The sequence below is a fragment of the Ammospiza caudacuta genome, chromosome 17, assembly GCF_027887145.1.
Source record: "Ammospiza caudacuta isolate bAmmCau1 chromosome 17, bAmmCau1.pri, whole genome shotgun sequence".
NCBI lineage: Eukaryota > Metazoa > Chordata > Aves > Passeriformes > Passerellidae > Ammospiza > Ammospiza caudacuta.
This window is the reverse complement of record NC_080609.1, coordinates 10,070,824-10,086,282: the sequence shown is the minus strand read 5'-3', so window position 1 is coordinate 10,086,282 and position 15,459 is coordinate 10,070,824. Positions and strand designations below refer to the sequence as shown.

The following is a 15,459-nucleotide window of genomic DNA, read 5'->3' as shown; positions in this document are numbered from 1 at the left end:
GGCATCAAGGGCTAGGAGTTTGGCCGCGGCTGAGCGCGCCAGCAGACTGCTCGCTACCCTGGGTCGGTGACCCGCGTTCCCGGCGGCTGGGCTCCCGGCGGCTCGGCTCCCGCGGCTCGGTCCGGCGGCTCGGTCCCGGCGGTTCGGTCCCGCGGTTCGGTCCCGCGGTTCGCCCGGCGGTGCCCGCGGCCGCCGCTCCAGGCGCGGCGCTGTGCCGGGCGGGCGGGCGCGGGGCGGGCGCGGCGCTGACGCCATCGCGGCGGTGCTGGCGGAGCTGCCCGATGGCCGCGGCCGAGCCGGCGGCGCGGAAGCGGCGGCCCAAGGGGCACTTCGCGGCCGGGGCCGGCCGGGCCAAGCGGCCCCGCGGCGCCGGGCGGCAGCTGGAGGCCGGCATGCGCGGCATCCTCATCACCTGCAACATGAACGAGCGCAAGTGCGTGGGGGAGGCCTACAGCCTGCTGGGCGAGTACGGGGACCTGCTCTACGGGCCCGAGCAGGTGCGTGTGCTCGCGGGGGGGACGGGCAGCGGCACCCCGAGGCATCGGCTCCCGCTGCGTGTGTGGAGGGAGCCGCGTGTGTGGGGAAGGAGCCATGTGTGTATGTGTGGAAGGAGCCGCGTGTGTGCGCCATGCCCCCGAATGCCCCAGGTTCTTTCTGGGCGAGCCCCCTCGCCGGCCCGGGCCGTGCCCCGTGTGGCGAGCCCAACGCAGGCTGTGAGCCGGGCATTGCTGCTCGGTGCTCACCAACAAACGGTGCCTGTGTGAAGTTTTCAGATCACGAGGAGAGGCTGTCTGCAAGCGACAGGGAGGAGGATGAGGATGATGTCGAGGCTGCTCTGAAGAAGGAGGTTGGCCAGATCCGTGCCTCGACGGAGCAGAAGCTGCGGCGGTTCCAGTCGGTGGAGAGTGGTGCCAACAACGTGGTCTTCATCAGAACCCAGGGCATAGGTGGGGCTTCTGCTGATGCTGAGTAATGCTCTCAAAGTGTTAGTAAGAGGCCACAGAGTGTGGCTTCCAAGTAACGTGTATATCAAACAAATACCCTTCCCTTTGGCCATGCCACTGAATTTCATTGTTAGCAAAGAAGCTAAAGGTAGAGGAAACTGCTATGACAAAACAATCTTTGATTTAGTTTTGGTATAGCAAAACAACTCTTTACATAAAAGGATTCGAGGCTGACAGCAGTGCAGCCAAGTTCCCAGCTTATTGTTTAGAGGGGAAGAGGAGGGATAATGCTTTTTATTTGGTGCTCATACCCAACTGTTTTTCTTGTAGAACCTGAGAACCTGGTGCACCATATACTGAAGGATATGCACACCACTAAAAAGAAGAAAACAAGAGTCATTCTGCGCATGCTGCCCATTTCTGGGACTTGCAAAGCTTTTATGGAAGATATGAAAAAATACACAGAAACGTTTTTTGAGCCTTGGTTTAAAGCCCCTAATAAGGGTACTTTTCAGATTGTTTACAAAGCTCGTAATAACAGCCATATGAGCAGGGAAGAAGTGATTAAGGAACTGGCAGGTATGTATGGTTTTCACACAAAACAGAACAAGATTGCATGCACAACATGGGTCAGACTATTAAAAGAGGTCATATTGGACATACACATTTTTTTGTTGAATTCTAAAAGCTTCGCTAACATTTAAAAAAACTTGACATCAGTATTCCTTGTTGGTGTTGATGTCTTAAGAGACTATAAGCAGAAGAGAGAACAACGTTGATTATAATTTGCAGTATTAGTTATATGTGCTTTGAAATGACAGCTATTAGACTTTCTCTCTGGATGCTGTATTGAAATAATGTTACTATTTCTCTTCAATATTTGTCTCATATAAAAGCTCCAGCTTACTCAAGTATTTTATTGAATGGATAAAAATTAAGAGAGAGGAGGCAAGATCCCCCTCAGTTATAGCCAATTATTTTTGTAATTGCTTAAAATGGCAGAACAGAGCAGGGCTCTCAGAATGTACCCCCAATAGGACTGAAGTAACTGAACAATTATCTCACTGCAATTTCTGAGAAATAAGACATGCTTATGCTCTTAAACAGTTTTCCCAGTATCTTTTAAATTGCATCTTCTTTTACAGGAATTGTGGGCAGCCTCAATCCAGAAAACAAGGTTGATCTTAATAATCCACAATACACAATTGTGGTGGAAATAATAAAAACCGTCTGTTGCCTAAGTGTGGTGAGGGACTATGTTCTGTTCAGGAAATACAATCTGCAGGAGGTGGTGAAGAGCAACAAAGAAGATGCACAACAAAACCCATCAAGTGTGACAGAAGAACAGAATTCAGAGGTAGCTAAAGCAGAAACTGAGGAGCAGGAGAAGAGCTCTAAAGAAATAAAAGAAGAAAACAAGAATCAAAGTGAAATAGGATCTGAGCCCAAGGGGAATGATGCTCTGATAGTGTAGAAAATGTGATATAAGGGAAAGGTAAATGTAATCCAAACATATAAAAAAAGTTGCCCTAGAGTTCTGAAAGGGTATTGGAAAGAGGAGAGGGGTTTTGTTTTGAAGTCCTGGTTTTAAAATCCACAAGTGTAAGAATTTTAATGCTCGTTGCAGGTGGAACTGACATTTCAGCAGAGGTAAGGGTGCTCAAGAGTGCATCACCTTTCTGGTGAGGCTTGCTGTCCTCCTGCAGCTCTGTTGTACATTCCCTGTACCTGGCACACAAAGCAGGGGTCTGTGCATGTATGTGTAGATGTGGCCACCCTGACATGTATGGACTCTCCTTTGTTACATCTGGAGGCTACAGAAGCCAAAAGGCAGCACAGAGGCAGCTCTGAGCAATTACTGTCAGAGTGAGATCTGGAAAAGAGTTGGTTGCAGAGGATTTTGGGAAGGAAATGAGCTGACAGCTGCAGAACTTGGTAATATTTTTCTGTGTGAACAACAGAATGAGGTAAATCTGATAATTTGATGGAGGGATTTATACATATATTTATATATATACACAGATATGCTGTCTTGACTTGAATGGAAAGAACTGTTACATATATAAATACTTGAATATTATGAGATGATTTAAAGATTGGTCTGTTTTAGAACAATAGTACAGTACAGGCATTGCAGATGGTTTTATCAAAAACTACATGTGTGTTTACATTAGCTGTGTATGCAGCACTTACTGATTTATAGTAAATGCTGTAATCACTGAATGGAATCCTTTTGAGTAATTTCCTGCAGATAGCCTTTTGCTGCTCTTTCCAAAGACTCAATCCTTGAGGGATTTTATAAAGTGTTTCTTGTTTAAATTTTTTTTCTTAAGTCTCAAAGTTTGAATTTAAATACTGATTGGAAGCTTCTTATGAAAGAAGCTCTCCATTATACCATACTAGATAAGGGGAATTAAATTTTAATTTTTGGTACAGTTTTAACTTTTTGGTATTAATTTTGTTTCAGATTGAAGATAATGCTAGTGAGTCTTTCTGTTGTGCTATTGTTGCAGTGGACTGTCCCTGTGACCCCTTAAAACCACCCAAAACCAGTGCAGTTGTAACTTGCTTTCCAACAGGGTTTTGAGTATGCCTCCTGTAGAACTTTCTAGCTTTAGTATTTCATTTCTAGCATAAAAGCCTGTGTGTTGCTAATGGGAAAACACTTACCTTGAAGAACACAATTTGTTACTTCTCTTGGTTTAATGAAAAGGACATGTTCAAGTCTTTCATAATTTATATTTTCTTCTGCCAAAATTGTTTCAGAAGTTGGAAAATGAAGAGGACTTACTTCCCTAGTCCTGTCTCCATTGCAGCCCATTTATTAAAACTCTGCTTTCTTATCTCCTGTGGTGTTTGCTTTAGATTTTTGAAGATTTTTGTGTGTGGATTAAAACCATCAATGTCTGAGTTACACAAAGGAAAGAATTATCTGAGACCAGACACAAAGGCCAAGTGTGAGTGTTTATTGGTGGCTGATGTTGGTAATCATGACAGCCTGCTTGACTTCTAAGGACAAAAGTCAGGGTAATAACTGGGATTTTTAGTTTTCTTTCCTCCTCTCTCTCACTGACCTGTCTGCCTACAGGGCTTACAGTTTACTTCTGATTTTTACAGTTTGCTCTTCTGAACGTTCATTGTTTAGACGTTAATTCCCTGGCTTTTCTGCTGTGCCATCACTTTTGGGCTCAGTGGTTCCCTCATGGTGCTTCAGTGTTTGGAATTCAAACCTTCGTGGACAAGCCATAAGACATTATTATGATCTCCCTAACATAAAAAAGCCAAATAATTGCTTTTACTGCCAGTACTGAGGAAAGATGTTACAGTGCCCAAACATCAGCTGAAGAGGTGATACATTGATGGTGGAATGTGTGTACTTAATTTGTTCTGATGCTGACTTGAAACTCAAGGATGGTTTGAAACCCTGGCCCTGAGATTCACTCTTCCTCTTGTGCTAGATTAAAACCCAGATTGGCTTGAGAAACTTGAAGATAATTTAAGAACAAGCCAATCTCACAGCCTCGGTGTTTCCCAGTACTGACTTGCCTTTCTTGAGGGTCACAGCTGTGTAATTAAAAATTAATTTACATGTAATTCAGTGCATTTATCATTTCAGTAGTGAAATACAGTTGGGGAGATCTTTAAGTAACACCAGTAACTCCCACTGATTGGAAGCAGCTGGTAATATCCTGTGCCCAAAAGAATCATGCTGCAAAATCCTTCCTGTATTATATTCCTATTCAAAGAGCAATCACCCTGTGGTTATGCCATCTTAAAACAGCTAATCCTGTAGTAGGTTTACAGCAGAACCAGGAAAATCCGAGATAAGTAACACTCTGCTGCTTCTTTTTTTTTTCTTTTTCTGGTTCACAGGTGTTTTTATGCTCAATACAGCCTTTGCCATAGAGTTCAGCTACTGCTTTTATCTTCTGAGTCAAGTGCTGTAGCAGCATGGTGTGAAGTGCAAGGGCTACAGAGTGGTAACACGAAATGTGAGATGTGACCTAGCAGGGATGAGCTAAACCTCTGCTGTTCCCATAACCTTGGAACAGCTTGACTGTTATGGAAATATCTCACAGTCTGAACTGACACCTCAGCCCAGGAAATCCTTGATTATATTTAATCCTGAAACTCTATGCAACCCAGTACTGGCTAGTCTGATCACCAATACCAAAAACCTAGAAACATGTTGCAGGATTATACTTTTAAATTTGCTTTACAATCAATTACTTTCAAAGTTCATAATTAGATTATATTTTAAAATGTATTACTTACATGGAATAAGTGTATTACTTTAAAAATCTGATTACTTCACTTCAAAGTAGATTACTTTTCCAAAAAGTACTCACATTTGAAAACTGAATGCCCTTAAAAAGAATCAGATGCTGAAACTGTGAGCAAATCACATTTTTCAATGTTTTTTCGATTGCATTTAAAGATCTAATCTGATTTCTTGTTATTCTGTCCAAAAATTGATTACATTTAAAATACAACATTACATTTAAAATATCCAACACGTTTTCCTTCTGTTCTGACTGAATGAAGGAGAGAAAAATTAATCTCTCACAACAAAGCTGTAATACAGGGAAAGGGAAGTTTAAAACCCTGCTACAGCCAGGTTTGAGCACAAGCTTATTTTGTTCACTTTTCTTCTGGTAGAATCACATTAAACAAACTACTTGCTCCCATGGGGATTTAATTTTTTACACTCACTAGAAGCCTGTGAGATTGTTTTTGAAGATAACTTTATTTTGGATTTTAAGGACTTTATTTGGATTGTAATTAACAAATTAGCAGCTGCTGAGCTCTGTTGCTCTGCCACAGCTGATGAAGCTCAGACAGTGATGGTGAGTTCTGAATCTTAAATCTAACACTTGAGTGTGATGGCCAAACTTGGCAAATTACCCCTTCTCTTACTGATCTTTTCAATAACAAACCCTTTTCAAACAGATAAGCTTATGTACATTTCATTTATAAATTGTGTTTGTTTTTTATTCTTACAGGATGACTATTTAGACCTAGATCAAGTATTAGCAGAAAAGTTGGTTTTATAGCAACAATCTGAAATCCTTTTAAATAACTAAACCCAAACTTATCTAAAGGCTGATCTGTTTTTCATTAAAATTTAATTCCAAGTTTTGGTATTGTGGGAAAGGAAGTGAAGTTGTAGATCACTTATAAAATGCTCCTGCTCAATGAACTGGCTAAAATAACTGAAGCAAAGTCACAAAAATCACAATCCAGAAAATCTGAAGGACCAAGTTCCAAACTCATTCTGGAAATGCATTAAGCATTTCAAGACATAAAACTAAATATTAACTTTCTTACTAATGCAAGCATAGCAGTTTTATGTGCCAACTGCATACAAACCCCATATATTTATATATACCATATATAGGTATATGTGCAACATTAAGCACATACTGTGAATTTCTACAACTAACTAATTTCTCATTATGCATAACAGCATCATCTAGTATTTCTCACATACTGAACATAATCTCAATTCCAATTTCATTTACCTCAGAGGGGTCTTAAAAGCAAAAGATGGGATCTTATGTTCATATCTATTTCAGAATACTTCCAGCCTTGCATTGAGAATTCCACTCCTGGCTAGTGCTTGGAAGAGACAAGACACTTGCAAAAGAAAAGATGTTCTCATCCTACCACCAAAAATGTGTATTTTGAACCTATCCAATAAAGCTGCTTACCCCCATCTGTAACAATGCATTTTTAGGACTTTTACTGCCACTATCCAGTGGCACCAGAAAAGATGTTCTTTTCCAACCTCTTCATAATGTTGCATTTTTGGAACCCATATAGTGATCATACCAGTCATCATGTCCTTTCCATAAGCTTTGGATGTCAGGATAAACTCTCAGGAAATAGTGAATCAAAATATATTTGATGTAAAATACCTTTTCAAATGTGGGCATTTTTTATTGTCTCTCAAGAATAACATCAAATAGAAGCTGGACTGCAAGAGGGATGGTGAGGAAGTCTCAAAGGGAAAGGCTATTGAAGTTGTCTATTGAAAATTTTTATTTTTCACCCAGAATAATACAATTCAGTCAGGTACTGACATTGGAAACTCAGCAAGCAGGCACAAATATTACATCTTGATGTTACCTGTAGTTTTTTTAAATGCTCAGGCACTTAACAAAAAGAGATCAGAATGATGGCAGCTATAGTAGTGAAATGTTTATAGTGCTAATGGAATGGAAGAAGTTCTGTTAAATTCCAAACAATGCTATATCCGTCCCCATTCTTTGTCTCTTAACTCATTCCTCTTGATCTTCCCAGTGACTGTCTTTGGCAACTCTTTGACAAATTCCACCTAGATAAAATAAAGAGAGAAGGCAATGCAGCATGTTCTGCAGAGCTGGTTTTCCAAAACTCTCCAAGCATATGTGGAAAACTGAGAGGGCTCCCATCAGTAAGAGCTGCCTGCCTCAAATCCAAGCCAAACCAAAGAGCACATTGTGCCACTTGTGAAACCATCTCTGGGGCTGCCTAGATGGCCAAACATCTGTACAGCTGCCTCTCAGCTGGCCAAACTGAGTGCAGTAACTCACAGCAGAAGGGCAAATGCCTGAATGGTATCAGAGGTCAGAGATGAATGACAAAAAAAAGAAATAAAAGGATATTACAGCCCCAAAGTCTTTAATGGTTCTTAGGTCTGTGAGTTCTGCTCAAGTTAGCCAAGGCATTGCAGTAGATCTTTTCCTGTGGTGCTGGGATTACCAAGAAACACCAAGTGTATCCTCTTGGCCTTGTGTCAGTTTATTAATTGTGATGATCAGTAGATAAAAACTTATTTAGATTCAGTCATATGCTACCTTAAAGGTATTGGAAGTGCTTGTTTGAAGGTTAAACACAAAATGGAGAATTATGATTGTGAGTCTGACTTAGAACATGGAGATCTGACTGGGATATACAAAACCTAGAAAATTCTGAGAAGTTTGAACAAGTACTTTACACAAACTCATGAAAAACATTCTAAACTAATGTTATTTAGGAAAGGTCTTCTGGAGCCAGTGAAATGAATCTTTACTGCTGTCTCTTTCAAGTGAATCATGAAAATCTAAATGGTAATTCTCCTGAGATTTAGGGAAGGGTACCCTGTTTTAAAGTTTCTTCTCAGAAATATTTACCTTTCTAGGATATTTATATGGAGCAGTAGTTTTCTTAACATGTTCCTGCAAGTCACGAGTTAAGCTCTTCAGGTCATTGGATGGAAAGGTTGAGGACAGAACCACAAATGCTTTCACAACCTGTAAGGTAAAATTAACAAAAGATATCTGACACCATCTTTATTTAAGGGCTGATATGCAGTTACCAGAGAGCAGCACTGCTCAGAATCACAACAGTCATGAGGAACAGAGAAACCAGCACAGGATAAGAAATGATTGTGCCAGCTTCTGCATGTGTATGTGCAGAAGGGAAAGTTCAAAGGACAGTTTTTGTGCCCTCATTACAAATAAGACCCTTTTCCCTTCTCAGCAGCAGCCAAGAGGAAGGGGCAATAAAATGTGTCTCTGTGGAGTTCTCTCTGAAGCTAAGGTACATTTTGTTTCTCTCTGAAGTTCAAACTAAGGACAGTAAGCACTGTTATCCTGGCACAGGACTGTGCATTTACCACACCTGCAGCCCATGTCTAGTTCTCAGGCAAGTGCAGTAGAACTTTGGCTACACCAAGAGTAATAAATGACAATTTAATTGTATAGACAAATGCTTAAGAACAAGGGCAAAGTAAACATCACAGTAGTGTTCTCCACAGAGAAGACCTTGGGATGAAAAAAACCTCAGAAGAACAAAGGCATGTAAATGGGAAGGGATTTTGCTTGTCAGCCCCACTAGGGTTATCCATGATGGAAGTAGGTGTGGTGCTCAGGGACATGGTGTATTTGTGGACCTGACAGTGCTGGCTTCATGGCTGGACTCAATGATCTCAGAGGTATTTTCCAACCTAACCAATTCCATGATTCTAAGATTACATTATTGCCTTAGAGCTTTAAGTTTTTCAATAAAGTAGAAATTCCTTGATATCATTGCATATTTGGACAAATGCACTGCTTTCCCCCTCCATTCAGCATCCTTACCTCTCCTCTGAGGGGGTCTGGGCTGCTGACAACAGCTGTTTCTACCACAGCTGGGTGCTCTATCAGGGCACTCTCTACTTCAAATGGCCCGATGCGATACCTAGGTCAGGAAAAAGAAAAATGAGGTTTGGCTCTTGCTTTTTGTCTGGAAAAAACAGTACCAAAAGTTTTTAAATTTTCATGTTGAGGGAAAAAAAACCCAATGCCACAACAAATCAATAACCAGCTATACAAGTTTTAGGCAATATAGGAGAGCTGGCTAGGTTAGAAGTAGGAGCATTTCATAGTGGTGTTTGTGGCAGAGGACTGCTGGGGCTGTGGGTACTTCTCCATCTGTCCCCTCTCCTTGGGGCTCTTAGGCTGGAGCTCCATCCCACCCTGTGGCTGGGGTCTGCAGCAGCAGCCTGTGCCATGTTATGGGATCACATCATACCATATCAAGTTCTTTCCTTTCAACATGTTAAAAATAAATTGTTTCAAAAGCTCTTTGAGTCCAATAGAAGTTGCTTCAATTTTAGTCAAAAAATAAACTAGATAAACATTCCCCCTTTGCCAACTGAAGTCTTCATTCTTTGTTGAAACACACGAGATGTTGCAGGGGAAATGGATACAGTGTCATCACAGAGACGATCCTCCAGGTCTGTGAAAAGCTAATAATAACAGCAAGTATTCCAAAATCAAGAAGTCAATACATTCCTGTCACAGGATTATGGTGCCAGAAGCTCACATGTAAGAATACACAACATGTGAGGATATACAATGGCAGGTTTGGAATGGGTGTGTGCAGACTGACCCTGAAGAAATGATGATGTCATCGTCTCTGCCAATAAACTGGAAATATCCCTCTTCATCCATAGTCCCTCTGTCTCCAGTGACATAAAAATCCCCACGTTCACTTTCTGCAGTTTTCTTAGGGTTGTCCTTAAAGTGGTTTACAAGCAGTAGTTTAGATTTTGAGCATGCATTTGCTATCCCTTATGCTATAACATACATAACAAGTGCACTGCAACTTAATGTTTCAGTCAAGGATGTACTGATATTGCTATAAGATACAATAAAATAGGTTTAAAATAATTTCTATTATTTAAGAAAAAAATTAACTTGATCCTAAATTATTTTCTTTCATTTTCTAACACCCACCAATTCAAATAAACAAATTAGTCAGGTAATAAATAATAAAATGGTGAAAAATGTCCAGCCTTTAGGACCACTATGTAATTGGAGAGCTTTTGGGGAGATTGGTAGTGGTGGCAAGGAATAAAATAAAGTTCTTACTAAATATTCAGAGAAAAAACCAAGTGGCCTTATAGGTTTGCTTCTGATAGCAATTTCCCCCTGTTGTCCTGGAGGCAGGATATTGGCATTTTTGTCTACGATCTAGAATGAAAATCAGTTCTCATTTTAGTCCAATGGAAAAACAAACTCCAAACACAAATCCAACCAAACAAAATTCCCCCATGACAGAATCTAAAGAGCAGTCAACAAACCTGAACATCATAAAGGGGAGCTGCTTTCCCCATTGATCCAGGTTTAATCTTCATTCCTTTAGAAACAGAGCAGATTACTCCCTGTAAAAAATCAAAATCAAACCAAAGATTTTCAGAAGAAAAGTGCTACATTCACACTTAATTCAAAAATGTAGTTTCTAGACTAATTCTAAAGTAAGGAATTAAGATTTATAGGATCCTATATGTCAGTGCTGTATGGTACATATAAGCAAAATCATAAAACTCCCTGAAATAATCCTGTTCCCAATCTCTGTGAAAAATTCCTGTCCTCTGCTAACCAGTCTTCTTCCCTTAGATTCAAACTCTGCCCTCTTGACTGACACTGTTACTTGGAATTAGCTTAAGGACATTTGTGGAAATATTACAGCACATTCCCTCCCAAACCCTCACGTTCCTGGCAGGTTCTGTGAGGAGAGCCGTGAGAGGGAGTTCTTTCAGGGGTTACCAGGGAAGGGAATTACTGAAACATTCACAGGAATGTGAAGGAGGAAACAGAATGTGTTCTTACAGCAAACCTTACAGCAAAAAGAAATTCCAGAGATTTAATAGGCCATTGTCCCTACAGATGTACCATTTCAGTCTGGCCATACACTTCATGGATGTCCAGCCCAGTGTAGCTCTTCCACTGCTCCATGACTTCTGGGTTGAGTGGTTCCCCTCCACTTATGCAGTACTTCAGGCGCAGGAATTTGTATCTTCACAGGGAGTTAAAAACAAGAAAGGCAATACTTAAATCTAGAGGGGGAGACCAGGAGCAGGCAAGGGTGAACACCATGGGAGAGCTGTTTACTGGGAGAGTTAGTGCCACAAAGTGGGGAAATCAGAGGGGCCCTGCTCCTTCTGCTCTCAATACAACAAGGATATCACTCTGTGCTCAACACTCTCCATAAGTAGCAGTCAGACTTAAACATGTGAAAAATAAAATTTTTGCTGAAGTCAGCTGGGATTATAAATAAGCCAATACTGATCTGCTGAGCCAGGGCCCTGATTGCTGACCCTCTGCAAGAGGCCAAGCAAGAAAGTTCAAAAGGGAAGGAAGGAACAATGACAGGCAGTGAGAACTGGAACAGGGGGTGAGGTACAACTGCCACAACAAATAATTCCCTCACAGTTACGCTGACATGCATTTTCTAGGATGAAGTCCTTCCCAAAGTCTGAACAATTAATGTGTTAGACAAAAATTATGACAAAGTATTTAACAGACTCTCAGTTTCATACTCACAAGTACAGTAGCATAAGTCTCAAATTTATGAGGGAAAACATCAAGTTTCTCTGATCAAAAACCTCAGCAAAACTCAAATTTTGCATGATGGTCAAGGATTCTCATCAAGGATATTTTCAACTAAATTATTGCCCTAGTTTGGGTCAAGCAGTTAGATATAGGAGATGACTAATTTAGTTAGGGTAAATTAAACATTACTAAATAATTTTTTTACATACTTGGACAGATCATTTTGCACCAGCATGCGGAACAGTGTTGGAGCACCGACCAGGGCATCAATTGGGAATCTGCAGAGAGTCTAGAGGGTTAAACAATAAGAAGGACATGTGAAGCACTAGAGTGAATGGCAGGCATTTAATGCTGTGTTTGGATGAGTTTTGTTCACGTGCTCACCAGCTATGAGCAAAATGTATGAATGGATTGCATGTTTGTTCCCTTCTGTATACAATAAAAAATGAAAGTAGGGCTTTACACAACAAATACAATATCTCAAACACAACTCCCATGAAATCTGTGAATGCTCTCAAGAATTGTTTTTTGCATGCCTTCTGCAGATGAATACATTTCCATGAGTTTTTCGCTTACATTTAGGATAACTTCTGAGTCAGTCTGTGGTAGGTTATGTATAAAGACACATGATCCAAAAACCCAAGGATCAAAAAAAGATGCTATTGAGGTTAGTATCCATCCTGTGTCTGCAGTGTTCCATATCACTTGAGAGGGAGTCAAATCCAACCAGTACCTGATAGAGAAAAAAAAAAAAAAAAGGCAAAAATAAAATATACCCAGAAAGAAGGTAAGAGATATTAATTGGAAGATTGAGACACTGGGGTGATCCTAGTCCCTAGAGATTTGATGGAGTTTTTACTCTGACTTCAAAGGGAGAAAGGCTGGGGATGTACACTGGTATTTCTTATTTAGTACTTTTTTACAATAGCTCTACTATGCAGCTTCAATTATCTTATGTTCAACCAGGCTTAACTCTTTCATACCTTTCACTTAAAAGGGGTCTGAAACCAAGACTACCCTGGGAATGTTGAGTCATTTTTGGAGAACCTGTAGTTCCACTGGTAAAGAAGATCATCATTGGGTCTTGAATCCTTGTTTTGATGCAGGAATGGTCAGCAGATTGATTTCTGTAAAAAGGAGAATGGAATTATAACTTCAATGGTTGCAGTTGATGTAAATGAGTGCTTGTGGGAACAGGTCTGCTCTGTCCTTGTGACTGCAGTGGCACTCAGTCACACTCACTGGTACAGCTCAGTGAAGTTCAGCCATCCCTCCCTGCTGCCTTTGGACACCATTAGCTTGGTTTTCAGGAGCTGGCACTGGGATGCCACCGAGTCCACTGCAGGAGCCAGTTTGTCAGTGGTAACGATGCACGCGGCCTTGGATGCCTGGAGTCGGTACAGTATGTCCTTGGCTGATAACTGGGATGTTCCTGGGATTATGACAATTCCTGGAAGACAGATAAAGTTAGTGTTGGTGTTTTTCTATGTCTGATTCTTTTCTAAGAACGTAAGCTATTAAATATTCCCAAACTGATCTCTGATACGGATTTGCCCTGGTGTTCCCCAGCCAAACACTTAGATTAGATTAATGCAGATGTCTGTATTCTCCTGTCAGGAATGAAATGTGGACCTGCCTGGTGGCTTCCATGGCTCTTCCCTGCCTTCTGGCATCTTCTTGCCCACTGCATGAGCTACTTCTCCTATGGCCCCTGGTGAAAACCCTTCAGGACTGCCTGGCAGCCAGTCCACTCACTGGATTATTACACTATTTTTCCTTGATAAACCATATCCATTCTTGATCTTCTCAACTGATTTGCAATGACCATTTGACCTCACTGACCTGCTCTCATACAAGCCACCTTGACCAGCCACCATTCTGGAATTCGTGGTAGGATCAGGATAAGCCTGTCTCCCTTCTGCAGTCCACATTCTTTAGTCAGTACATTGGCCACTTTCCGAGACAGGAACCCCAGCTCCTCAAAGCTCCACTTCACTTCTTCTCCTTCACCATTTACCCACCAGAAAGCAGGGTTTGATGGTCTCTTTCCAGCCTATGAAACATAGGAATTTAAACATAAAAGATTTTCTTCTGAAAGACCATGAAATAATAATGCACAGACATCTGCAAATTACGGAAAATCTGAGTATTTGACATAGCTGGCATATTAGCTATTTTTTTTTCTTGTCCCTAAAGGATCAGGATTTGCTGTTCATCAAGCTCAGTTATTCCCAATAGATTCTCCTTTTCTGAACTTGAAATGTTTACCAGCCTAATTGTCTCCAGACCCAAGTCCTAGTCTGGATCCTATTTCAGTTTAAGCCTTTCACTGTGCATTAATGGTCCTACAAAATAACAATAAATAAAGCAAGAAACAATGAACTTTTGTATAATTTCCTAATGCAAATTTTACTTGGCAACTGATTGCTTTCATAAAGAAGAAGTCCCGGCTTATTTCAAATGAAATTTAAAATTAAAGTATTTCATTGGCACAACAGAAGATCACCTACCTTTTCAATCTCAGACCATTTGTCCAGTACATCACTTGCAAAGTTAAAGTACTTTGGTACTTCCTGTTTGCCCTGTCTGATGGACTCATACTGGGAATATACATCAGAGGAAAGCAGCCTGGGATGTCCATGGAAAGTCCTGTTAGGAGGCTTCAGAGTCCACAAGAGTTTTAGTTTCTGTAACTTCAACAGCAGCTTCATGGCTGAAGACTATGTGTCTAGATGCTGTACACTATATAAGAATTGTTGCTATGAATCCTGCAACAACAAACAAACAAAAACCAAACCAGCAAAAAAAAAAGAAAAATAATATTGAGATTATCCAAAGACAGTCTAGTTATGAATTAATGAGTTCTTCATTAAAGTCACTTGGCTAGTCAGAGCCAGACTGACAATTATAACATGCTAATTAAATGTAAAGTTCCCTATCCTCCTTCCTCATATTTTTAATTTTTAAATTAATTGCCCACAACTCTCCATAGTAAAACACAACATCACATATTATTCTTTACATTAGAAGAATATTCCTGCTTCATACATGCAGTATCTGATCCTCAATTCCTTTTTCTTTTCAGCTTGTTTCCAAACTAATTCCATCAAGAATCTCACTGCTTTAGCCCCAGCAGTTGCTGACTGATCCATCCATTCGCCACATCAATCCCAAGAGCCTTCACTTTATTCTGTGGCCCCTAAGTTTGAGATAGAGACTTTTCTACTCATTTTCCTGGCCTGTCTGCTGTGGACAGGAGTGATCAGGAGCTGCAGGGGGAGATCCTCTTCATTCATTTCACTCACCTGCTAGGACATGTTTCCCATAAGAGGCACTGTAAGATCAGCTGTTCCCTGGAGATGTGAAACCTGGAAACTCCTTCATAAAGGTTTTGGAGTGAAACCCCTCTGACTTTACTTCTTCTGAAATAATGAGAACAGAATGTGGCACAAAACAGACCAAGCAGCAGAATTCTTTCTGTGGAGTAACTTTTTTTCGTGTAATCATTTACACCATTGTTATTTGTGTGTCATTTGCACCTTAACCTAAAGCATTTTGGGTCTTCTTTTGCCTCAACTTTAACCATTTAAGTACATCACAAATTCATCATGATGAAGAGAAGAATTAAAAAGAAATTGTTTTTCTTCCCACTCTGAAAGAATTTGAGAATGGTG

At 40.7% G+C, this 15,459-nt stretch overlaps 2 protein-coding genes across 3 annotated transcripts; one reads left to right on the top strand and one right to left on the bottom strand.

The window, feature by feature from the left end:
• The first annotated feature begins 273 nt into the window (after positions 1-273).
• THUMPD1 (THUMP domain containing 1) lies at positions 274-3,657 on the top strand. The gene is made up of 4 exons (XM_058816042.1): positions 274-497; positions 767-947; positions 1,275-1,523; positions 2,090-3,657. Exons 1-4 carry the CDS (start codon positions 282-284, stop codon positions 2,416-2,418), a joined length of 975 nt encoding a protein of 324 aa, XP_058672025.1. The 5' UTR covers positions 274-281; the 3' UTR covers positions 2,419-3,657.
• Positions 3,658-6,884: 3,227 nt separating this feature from the next.
• On the bottom strand, positions 6,885-15,213 carry LOC131565148 (acyl-coenzyme A synthetase ACSM4, mitochondrial-like). Of its 2 annotated transcripts, none has more exons than XM_058815862.1 (14): positions 15,091-15,213; positions 14,296-14,553; positions 13,628-13,838; positions 13,028-13,235; positions 12,769-12,912; positions 12,362-12,518; positions 11,995-12,074; positions 11,126-11,249; positions 10,534-10,614; positions 10,322-10,423; positions 9,840-9,967; positions 9,047-9,146; positions 8,099-8,218; positions 6,885-7,281 (listed from the first exon to the last, which is right to left on the bottom strand). In XM_058815862.1, the coding sequence occupies exons 2-14, from the start codon at positions 14,494-14,496 to the stop codon at positions 7,195-7,197; spliced, it is 1,743 nt and encodes a 580-aa protein (XP_058671845.1). In that variant the 5' UTR covers positions 14,497-14,553; positions 15,091-15,213; the 3' UTR covers positions 6,885-7,194. The 2 variants fall into 2 exon arrangements, with proteins under 2 accessions (XP_058671845.1, XP_058671846.1); XM_058815863.1 differs by lacking the exon at positions 15,091-15,213 and adding an exon at positions 14,834-14,995.
• Between the last annotated feature and the right edge of the window lie 246 nt (positions 15,214-15,459).